This window comes from Plectropomus leopardus, chromosome 17, assembly GCF_026936395.1.
Source record: "Plectropomus leopardus strain MGB_pleo_1.0 chromosome 17, ASM2693639v1, whole genome shotgun sequence".
Taxonomy (NCBI): Eukaryota; Metazoa; Chordata; class Actinopteri; order Perciformes; family Serranidae; genus Plectropomus; species Plectropomus leopardus.
In genome coordinates, this window is record NC_142192.1 from 6,591,248 (window position 1) to 6,602,567 (window position 11,320).

The 11,320-nt window shown below is 36.7% G+C and overlaps 2 protein-coding genes across 4 annotated transcripts in view; both read right to left on the reverse strand.

Annotated features, from left to right (window-relative positions):
- Nucleotides 1–362, reverse strand: part of trappc9 (trafficking protein particle complex subunit 9) — a 250,147-nt gene extending 249,785 nt beyond the window's left edge. For 2 of the 3 annotated variants that reach the window (XM_042506370.2, XM_042506368.2), the window contains exon 1: nt 269–362. The gene's annotated coding sequence lies outside the window, so the exon portion shown is untranslated. Of the gene's footprint in view, nt 1–263 lie in introns of all 3 variants that reach the window. The other variant, XM_042506369.2, reaches the window with a different exon arrangement.
- Nucleotides 363–1,478: 1,116 nt separating this feature from the next.
- Nucleotides 1,479–10,957, reverse strand: sh3bgrl3 (SH3 domain binding glutamate-rich protein like 3). Its single transcript, XM_042506984.2, has 3 exons — nt 10,802–10,957; nt 5,857–6,024; nt 1,479–4,317 (listed from the first exon to the last, which is right to left on the reverse strand). The coding sequence occupies exons 1-3, from the start codon at nt 10,844–10,846 to the stop codon at nt 4,252–4,254; spliced, it is 279 nt and encodes a 92-aa protein (XP_042362918.1). The 5' UTR covers nt 10,847–10,957; the 3' UTR covers nt 1,479–4,251.
- Nucleotides 10,958–11,320: the final 363 nt, after the last annotated feature.

Genomic DNA, 11,320 nt, shown 5'->3' on the forward strand with positions numbered 1-11,320 from the left:
CAAGACGCCCTTGTGCCATTCGCTTGTATTTCATTATTTTGAAACCATGAGAAAAAGCTTACAACGACTCATTGTCGTATCAAAACATATGTGACAGCGAGTTTAGCTTAGCTAGCTAGCCTATGAAGTGGGAGGTCGCGACAGTCAGTCACAGAGGAACAAAGCTGACCGAAATAAGCAGGCCATTAATACACATTTCAGATGAGTGAGTTTTTTTTTTTTGTTTTGCACACACATGTCTTAGATATAAAACGTTTACTCACGTTACCTGAGCAGAAACCTGTCAAGTTTTGTGGCTTCCTTCTTTGAGCCAATGTTTTGCAACACAGAAGAACATCCGGTGGCCATTTTCAAAATAAAACACACGATTAGTAAACCATTGTCTTGTGATAACCTACAGCTCGCTAGTTGTGAGATAATTTTACGATTGTACTTATGTTAACTGAAAAATGGATAGGTCTATCTGAGTCACAAAATCATATTCACGCTATAAATGTTTACCAAGTAACCACATCAACCAATCTGGGGAGTATACTAATCATAGTTCTAGCATATTATTTTTTATGTTAGAGTTCTCATCTGGACTTTTGCATAGGACCATTAGAGTATTTTCCGATCCACCTTTCATTATCAGAGATAGATTACTTGCATTCACATGCAAAATGACATTCAAATTAACAGAGTACCGACCAGATAGGCAAAAGAAGAACACATAAAGATCTAATAGTATGTGCAAAACTGAGTGGAATAACATTTTTGTACAGTATTCCTAGCAGACAAAATGTCTGTAATATGGCACTTTGTTAAATGTCACATGATGTTTTGCTTTTATTTTGAAGTCGAGATCCTTGTTTCCTGCTGTACGTCTTCTTCTTTTGTTTTTCCTCTCCTTCCTCTGCAAATGTAAAAGTCTGATGCAACATTAGCTCCGCTTAGAGAGCAAATGAGATACTGCACTACTACAGCAAAACCTTTAAATAATGTCGTTTTTCACATATATTGATATCCTGGTCATTATGTTATTTTAACGTAATAAATTATATAAATGACCTTGTATTAGTCAATTATATGAAACTACTTGGTATGCATTTAAGTTTACACTAACAAACTAGGTCTGTGTATTCAAACTTGATGTAATTATATCTTAAAGATATTTTTTTAAAAAATGAAGTTCAAACGCAGCATTTTCATTAATAGGGTGAGTGCATTGGCAATGAGAATATTCCACTGACTTGAAAATTAGAATTTACTGTCTTGTGAGTGAGTAAATGTCCCAACACTTTCTTGCAAAATTCCTCAGTAAAATGAGTTTGAATACAAAGTGGAACATTTTAATTAAGACTTTTTGTTGTTGTTTTTTAAATTCAGACTTTCAAGATGTCAGAGTTGATCTGGGCCTACTTTTCTCTCTGGGTTAAAGTTTTACGTAAATAAAATGGATAAATAAATTTAAAAAAAAAAACACATATCCAGACAGGTAGAGTCAACTTCATTTTATTTTCTTACCCATAAATCATTTTTCACAATCTTCTTGGAAGACAACAGCATTTTATTCCCTATTTTCTTCTCTTTTTTTGGCCAAGGGGAATTGGTCCAAAAGCAAAGCAGGAGCTCAGATAGAGACATGGAATGTCTAAAACATGATTCATAGTGAATATACATCAATAGCAGGCAAACATCTACAACCATTGACTTACAAAACAGTGCACAAACATTGTGTGTGTTTGTGTGAGAAGGCTGTCATTACTACAGATCCCAAACTGTAACAACACAATGCTGAAAGCTGAGGGGTGTGAGCCATGTTACAAGTAAGAGAGGGGAAACCATGTTGTTCTTCATTTTTTTTTAAAAGACAAGCAAAACATGAACATTATATTTTGGTCAACTGAATGAATGCACATATGTAAAAGCGCAAATAAGTAAAGCCTTCGTTTTTCCCATGTGGTGCGTGTTCCCTCAGGCTGGTAAGATTTAAAACATGCCAGCTTTGACCTTTATGTCTGTGTTCAGAATGAGGCAGGTTTCAGTGCATAGTCACATTACTGCATCTTCATGCCCGGGTCAGTCAGTAAAACTGTAACATAAAATGAACAAAAAAAGGAATGGAAAGCTCAAAGATTTCAGTCGAATCTTTCACAATCAGTACGAAATGCTCGCTTCTAAACGTCTGCCATCTTTTTGCTCTGAAAGTTAACAATCCAGAGCATCGATCGGTGCTGGGATCGAAGCTTCCAAATTATACAGATAATGGAGAAACAGAAGATGGCAGGTAAGTGCTAATACTAGTGAAAATCCACCTGCAAAGCGCATTACAGATATATATTGGCACCAAATGTGAAATGAAGAAATGTGTTCGTCCTGCTCCACTGGGCGCTGACGTTAAGCAGCTAACTACTGAAACTTCCACCTCTGATTTACAACCTTTTTGAGAAGTTTGACCCATTGGTGACCATTGGTTCCCGAATGAAACTTGAAAACCAACAGGGGCGTGGCCTGTAAATGTATACATTTTTCACATATTTTGTTTATTTTGCTGTTATTTTATCTGTTGAATTATGTCTCCAATAAATTTCATTTCCTCGCATGAAGATATGTTTCCACACTGAATAATATTTTGGTGGGGAAATCCTTTTTTTGTTGTCCCATGTTGTAAAATGTCAATCCATAAATTACTAGAATCAGCCTATTAAACACCCACCATGTGCACTATATATAGTACACTGTAAAAATTAATTAATAACAAGCAAAAACAAAAAACCCCAATTGTTTTAACATTACAAAAAAAAGCTGGTGTCCAGGCTCAAAATTCTAAGTTGACTGAATTTGAGAGACAAGTTTAGGTAATTTTGTAACGATTGAACGTTTCTTTTCAAATTCAGTCAACTTAATATGACTGAATTTAAAAAGTCAAATTTTATTAAGTCAAAATTAATTTAAGGCAGCCCAGACACTAGCTTTTTGAAGTTAAGACAAATATGACTGGCCGCCATTAATTACTTAAAGCCACAGTGTGTGCGATTTTACAACTTCTGACTTAATTCTTAGGTAGTATTACAAGGTAGTATAAATAAAAAAGAAGATGCATTAGATGACTGCAAAGCAAAAAGAAAAAAATCAAATAAATTACACAAATTACAGTCCACAGACTAAAAATATATATATATATATATTTTTTTTTGCGTTTTTCGGAAGTCCTTAGTATCATCTAGATAAGACTTGGATTATATTGCAGGAGTTGTGTGAGTTTGTAAACAGATGTTTTTATATAGTTTTGCTGTTATTTAATCATGGACCCCTATGACTTCAGTTCATTAAGAATTTTTTAAGTTTGTTGTTTGCTGAAGTTTAAGTTTGTTGAATGTCTCCATGTTCACCATGGAGACATTCAAGAAAAAAACAACGTTTTCTTCCCGAATTCAGCATAATACAGGGCGAGTATTTGATATACAAATAATTATTTCCAGGGTGAAGTTCTCCTTTAATATTTACTTTTTGAGTTCTGGTGGCATTATCGCCCCTCCAAACAGTGGGATCCCACCTCAGAACCAAGCCTCTTTTTATATGTTCATACGGTGACCAATGGACCAAAATTACCAAAAAGTTGCCCATGCCAAAAAGGCATGTATAACTCCTAATTAATTGGGTTTAAGGACCATACAGCCCTTGCTACTTCCATGTGCATTTGCACCCATGTGAAGTACAAAAAGTGTACAGCCATGTACAACATGGGAACTTGAAGGCTACAAAAAAAGACGACAGAGTACTTAAGACTGAGTGATGATGGTTTGTTTGGTCTGCAGAGGATCAGGAAGATTCTGGGTTGAATGCTGTCATCCAGTGGATTAGTTTAATCTCCAGCGATCATGTGGCCGCGGCCAAGATTAGTCGACCTAATTGCCGCACATTTAGACACCTCATTGATTCCTAGCGGAGTAGGAGCACTTATTAACACGAGCGTGTCAGACAGGGAACACGTCTGGAAGAAATCAAAAGGAAAGAAGAGAGACAAAAAGGGAGTAAAACAGATTAAGACTGAGTGTAATGGTGCAGTAGGGGGAATGTGTGTCTTCTGATTGGTTAGATACAGGATATTTGGCATTCTTCATTATGGCATTGAAAGTGAGTGGATACTGCCTGTGGTGCAGAGAAAGAGAAAGAGAGAGAGACTGAATAAAGGACCTCCATCAGGGCACAAGGTGGGTGGGTGGTTGGGGGAACAGGGTTAAGATGGAGAAGTATACTCCGCATTTCTCACGCCAGCTTCAGAAATTGGTCCACTGTGTCTGCTTCCACCGCCTCGGCAAACATTTCATAATCCTGTGGAGAAGAAGAGTGTCAATAAGCAAGAAAACAAATGTGCTGGCTGTACAGTCTCAGAACTGGTAAAGAATTAAGATCACGACCTACATGCTCGGGGTCGACTGGCCGATTATTGGGGCCGATATTTTGCATTTTGCCAACTATCTGTATCAGCATTTTATTTAATGATTTTCGATTAAAATTATTAATTAAAAAGTGCAAATAAAGTGTCCGCATGGGAGGAACTTTTACTTTGTAAAACCTCAGGGAGCTACTTTTATTTGGTAATTTTTTCTCTTGACTTTATTACCTAAAAAAAGTTTCAGGGAACTTATGTATATGATGTTTAAAGTTTCAGTTTTGATTAAATATTTGCTAAATGCATTTAAACAACGTTTTGTGTTGGAGTTTGTTATATATTTAAATTCAAATTATTGACAGAAAGATTTTCATTTTTATTGTAAACGCTTATCGGTTCTAAATATCGCTTATCATTATCTTTGTTAGAACGATAAACTTATCACGGTATAATGTGAAAATATCATATTATCAAAATACGTGGCAGCAATATGCTTCCATAATAAAGCACTGACACACACACTTAACGTTTTATACTGAAAACCACAAATAACATTAGCACCTTTTATTTGCATAAACGTTAAAATAATAACACAGCTAATACCTTATGTAAACACCTGAAACCATAGCAAACATGCATTTACATTAATGTATGCTTGTCTTTGAAATGCTTGCGTGTCTGAAACTGTAGATGAGGACAAGGAACCAGTAGCATCACTGCTGCACACCCACTCAGTAAACTAGGTAACAGCAAAACAAACCCGTGTTGCATGCTTATCATGAGACCAGTAAATGTTCCGTCCCGAGTCAGATGACACAGATGTAAATATTCATCAGCATAAGCACGCAAAGTTTACACTCAGCTAACACAACGTGTTTGCTCGCTATTATTTGTGTCAATATCTAGTAAAATGCACAAATTGGGACATACCAAGTTATGAAAAGTCACTTTCGGGGTATGTAATTTTTTTTCTTTTTTTTGTGAGAATGCCACAAACTTTGTACAGCAACCTATCGAGCCTTTAGGGAGTGAGTGATATCGAAAATACTTTTTTAGAGAGTAGCCCTAGTATTTGAGTGTTCAATATCACACACATCAGATTTTTGTTTTCTTTTGGGGGTTTTTTTGTTTTGTTTTTAACATGAACGCATTATGTTTATTTTTTTATCAGAAACCATGACATTTGGTTATTGGAGAATTGTGAGGGAAAGAATAGGTACTATGCAGGACTACGTAGAGTTAAAATATAAGCCTGTAAGTGGTCTCTGGTGCACAATAACGGTGGCACAGTATCTTTACTACCATACAATAATCATATCTTTAGCATTTCTGTTCTCCTTGTTGGTTATTAGAAATCATTTAAGCTGATACTGATATACCCGTTAGCTGCCTCTACTAAAGTAACATTTTAAATTATTATATCACTACACAGCTGGAGAGTTTTTAAATGAATGTGTCTGTGCATGTGCTCTCCTCACCCCACAGTACTGGTCTTCATTGAAAAGCTGGGGAGGGACTGCCGTGGGATTCCCAATTTTGTTCTTCATTTCGTTACGAAGCTCCCCGCCCACAGAGATGTCGATGAGCTCGTACTGGATTTTTTTGCTTTCAAGGATTCGCATCACTTCTGCCTGTTGAGACTTCACCTGAAAAACAACAGTCAGAAAATGTACTCAACCACAGCACAACTACTAGAAACCATCATTAAACCCAAATCCTGCTTTCACTTCTCTAAACCATGCGGACATTTAGACTTTTTTCAAAGTGTGTGATTTCCGTAATTTTTTAAGTCTGTGCCTTTAAAAAAAAGGCTTATCTGGGTCCTGGCTGATGATTAATAGACTGAGTGAACACTCTACACTCTACACGCTATCTTTGTGGGCGACAGAGGAAGTTGGGAGGGGGTTTGGTGAAAGTGGCCACACCTAAGCACAGCGCTAACTGTAAACACACAAGCTGGCATTTAGTCTGTCACACACAGCTGTGATAAGGCCAGTGTCACGTCCTTAAGCTGCAAAGGGAATTGATTTTTACAGTTCACAGCTTCTCTCAACTGGTTGAGTGCAAAGTTTTAGCAGTTGACAAAGTAGTTAAAACTGTATAAAAAATAAAATAATAAAAATGATAATGTGTTTTTTGCTGGGGTCTGTTCACACAAGCATGTTCCCTTATGTTCAGAATATGATTGATAGGCTGGAGCTTCACCGTAGCACCACGAGGTTCCCAAAAGTATGTGCTGTGTAGTCATTTTGCACCTCTTTTTGCTTGTTTTGTGTGTCTTTGTGGTAGTTTTTGTGTCTCGTTGTGGTTGTTTTGTGTCTCTTTCTTGTCATCTTGTGGTTGTTTTTTATCTACTTGCAGTCATTTTTGTCTGTTTATGGTTGTTTCATGTCTCTTAGTATTCATTTTCTGTCCCTTTATGATGTTTTGCCTGTTTGCCTGTAGTTATTTGGCATTTCTTCTGTGTACGTTTTGTGTTGCTTTGTAGGCATTTTATGTCTCTTATTGGTTGTCTTGTGTGTTTTAGTGGTAGTTTTTGTGTCTTTTTGTGGTTGTTTTTTGTCTATTTGTTAATGTGGGTTAGTAGTACAGCATAATGTCAAAGGGAGAGATTACATTTAATATGTTAGAGATCCTTTGCAGGGTCACAACCAGGCATGATACAGTGATTGGAGGACGTAAAGAGGGGGGGCTGCAATGGCCTCTTCCCTTCCTCCTGACCCCGTACTTACAGATTACACTTATCTCCGAGCTTGGCCTTCATTGTGATCTCAGCTAGGTTGCACAGTGTGCAAAAAGATTAGTGCCCTTGCTTTGATGCATATTTCAATTGCAATAAGAGCCACATTTTTTGGTGGAAAATCTATGTTTGAATTTCATTTTCACTGCAAAATTCAAATCAAAAATATAATCTATAATGTGTTTCTTCCTGGGGTCTGTTCAGACAAACATGTTACCTTACGATCAGAACATGATTTGTGGGCCAAAGCATGACTAGTTGGGTTTCCATTAACCCTCAAATTGTGCAAATTGAAACTGCGAATATAAAACACACCTAATGGAAACACGTCAATTTAAAAAATAGACTCCCATTTATCACAAAAAAGGTTTTATGCCAGCATGAGGTGGCATTGCAAGAGATTCAAAAAAGGAACTGGCTCCCTCATGATGCAGCAGGAGCTACAAGAGGTGTTATTGCATTTTATAACCCTTCAAAAGTTCAGTGGATCATCTGGAAGTTTTGAATCCACAATTCCTCTGTGAAATCGTGGACTATTACCTCACAGAAATCTCCCATACCTGGCCATTCCCACGTATAAGGGGCTTGCTTTTCCATTATCGCTCCCATAACACGCCCACGTCGCCTTCAATTGGAAAAAATGACAGCTAGTGCGGCGACTGCAATAGAAATACACCTGCTAATGTTTTGAAAATCTATCGCCGTGTTTCTTAGAACGTTATCATGAAAGAAGAAGTTGCATGACATCTCAAGAGAAGTCACATAACATCACTCATTAGAAACGCAGTCATCTTGCAATTGTGTTTTATCGACATTTCCAAAATATTGCCTAAGTTTTGTACAACTCTGTAATGGAACTCGCCTTCTACTGTAGCACCACAGGGGTTGCAAAGGTATTAAATTTTCACAATATGATAACTGTCTCAGAAAACATTGCGGTTTTACAGTATTACAGAATTATTATTGTTATCAGTTCCAATGACCCTTAAAGGAATGAAATTAGATTGACTGACAAATGCTCAATTACTATAATTTAAACTTAAAACCATTTTTAAATGGAAGCATGTCTGCAAAGTCTCCCTTTTGAAAATAACTTAAAAAAAAGGTGAGATTCTCTGCCTGGTTGCATTTTTTTCAATACCATAGTTATGCAAATATACATGGCATGATAATCATCATTTTTCATACCTTGGTATCCCTGGAGACTGGAATACCACTTCCACCCTCAAGCACAATGCTTCACCTTTAATGGCATGTTGTGACACATTTTTTCCTTAATCAAAAAATTGCAGCGCCTGTGATTAAAATATTGAACTTAGCCATACTGCAATTTCAATATTTCCATCGCTTGGGCAGCCAAAATACTAAATACACACCTAAAGTTTTATATCTACGTCTTGCGCAGTTGTGACACCACAAGACAAACAGACACACCTGGCAAAGTACTCAAAACCACTTTTGTTGTAGTTTCCAGTATAACAGGTGTCTCAAGCATCACAATTTGTCATGATGACCCACACACTGATGAGGTGAAAACAATAATAGACTTTTTGTTCAGGCTGGTAATGACTTCTGGGAGAGATACTAACATTTGAGCCCAGTGAGCATTCCAAAAATGCTGCATGTACTAATACTGCACATTAAAATCTGTGATGTGTGATACCATTGCAGTAGAAATTCATTAAATTTATTAAGAGAGGGGACCGATTTGATTGTTTGTTTAACATAAATATAAGGAATATCTAATTTGCTAATATTAAAACACACAAATTGGCCTTTAACCGATACTGATGTACCCACACGTTTCCCCATCTAATTTTAGGGATCATCAAGTCTCTTCTGTAGTGGAATTAACATCATATTATGCATACGCTTATCACAATGGCCCACCAGCAGATGGAGACATGAATTACTATGCTTTTCATTGTATGTAATATTCATTCACTGTGCAAAATAAGAAAAATACTTCAACTTAGGGTTGATGTTTTGTAAATGTTCACTTTGTTAATTACAGACACACACACACATATATATATATATATATATATATATATATATATATATATATATATATCTCCCAATACCAATGACATGCTGATAATACTGTGCATCCCTAAAAACAAACATTAGGCTATCAAAACGAATAAGACCAGGAAGTTTAGGGCATTCTTCTTAACTGAGATTTAGTTTTGTGAGCATGTTTTCACTTTGGAATTGAAAAATTATCTTGCTGCAATCTAAATAAACAAAATATGTCACATATACACAAACATAAATAGAAATAACATTAATAACAAATTTATTTCATTCATCTCATCTCAAATGATTTGAAATACACTATTAGCTCTTGATCTATATAACAAGTAAAACATTTTGAAATTATCAACAATAACAGGACAGTGAGTGGCCATACAGCAGGCATTGAAGCCAGCAGAAAGACTGGGTGTCAGTGGCATGGTACCAATCAAAATCTTGTTAAATATGCCTCTACAGCAAACCAGAAATTAGTACATTACCAAGCAGCATTACTGTGCATGAGAGGGTTAAATGCTCATGCACGTCACAAAACTTTTTGACTATATGAATACCTCACACCCAATGAATACCAGATGTTTCGCCCTGTGCTTTCCCATATGCTGCTTTCACAGTGCTGCAAAAAAAGAATATTGCTGTTGTGTTATTAAAACGTTAGTATATTGATGTCTGCAAACAGTCTGGATGTGAATATGTGAACACATCAATTGATTCATCCTGATATATACTATGGAAATATGTAGCAAAACTCCATAAGAAAATCTAGCTATTTAACAGTAACTTGCTCAGACACCAACACTTACATCCAAAATTTGGCTTTTCCCAGATGAGAGGGTCTACTGGTAAATTCGGCTCACATATGCATTACCAGGCAGTTCTTATTATAGCTATCTTTCACATTTTCGCCCAAATTGTTATGCTAGCTTGCCACCAACCTACATTAATGGGAACAAGAAGATTGAGCAAGTGTGCTACTTACAGAAGATGTACTTCCTTTGAAACAAGCGTTAATAATTGCATTTGGTGTATGCGGCATGAATAAATACATATTACTTAAAAAGGGCCTTAACATTCAAGTGTATCGTTGCCATAACGAAGGCAACCTTAAATTGACACATTTATACATTAAGTTTGGCTTATAGTTCTCCATACAGTAAATAGATACATACAACGGTTGCTAATGTTACAATTGGCTATTCCGGCCACCTTTATGTACCAATATTACAGTATAATGGTGTCACTATTTATAATGAGTAATGCGGTCCACATTTAGAGGAGAATTATCTAGAATAGTTAGCCAAGCATGCTCGCTAAAAAAAAACACCTTTCCTGCACCGTTAGCGAGATAACGGAAATGAGGTGGATTCATGCATCCCGGCTCGTAGTTGAAAGTATTTTATGTTCAGTTTTATTACATTTACGACAAATAAATTTCATCTTCATTATGCCAACAACCTGGTAATGCTGACGTTACAATACTGTTAAACCGTTAGCATAGGCCCGCTGCACTGTTGGTCAGGAGGAAGCTATTACTGATAGGGTGCTGGGTGTGTCTGTTGAACGGGGCATTGTTAGCTGCTGCTGCTGCCACCAGCGCTAAAAACACAAACATGACGTTAAGTTCGTGAAATAACGGCCTCTTCACTCACCGTCCGTGAGGCCGTAACGGTGGTGTAGTACAGTTTGATTCCCATTGCTGCAGGTCCTTCCACTCCCTTTGTGTATCTGCTTGCGAGTAGCTTTCTCCCGCTGGCGTCAAGCGCAACAGTTTATCGATTAAAAAAACAAGGAAGTTAGACAGCTTTTTCAAAATAAAAGACATACATTTTCATATAAAGGAAAAAATACCTGATAAGTAAATGAAAAGATTTATTCAAAGTTGCATACATTGTATCGTGGTCTCATAAGCCTTGCAGGATAAAAAAAAAGAAGCAAACATGGACTGACCATGATTATGTTGGGCCCCTGGGCACAGATCTGAAAAGGGGTAGAGGTATTTTTCTCTTCATTGGTCATTTTGTGTCTCTTTTTAGTTGTCATGTGTGTCTTTGATGACATTTCGTGTCTCCTTGTGGTTGTTCATGTGTCTTTGTTATTATTTTGTGTCTTCTAGTCATAGGTGATGGCCCACCCACCTTACTCATTAAATTCCCTGGTTGGTAATCAAG

Excerpts from the sequence above, each read along its gene's own strand:
- sh3bgrl3 (XM_042506984.2), bottom strand. The coding sequence starts at position 10,846 with ATGGGAATCAAACTGTACTACACCACCGTTACGGCCTCACGGACG. Across the intron at positions 6,025-10,801 it reads CCGTTACGGCCTCACGGACG|GTGAAGTCTCAACAGGCAGA; the intron begins GTGAGTGAAGAG and ends GTTGTTTTTCAG. Across the intron at positions 4,318-5,856 it reads ATGAAGACCAGTACTGTGGG|GATTATGAAATGTTTGCCGA; the intron begins GTGAGGAGAGCA and ends TCTTCTCCACAG.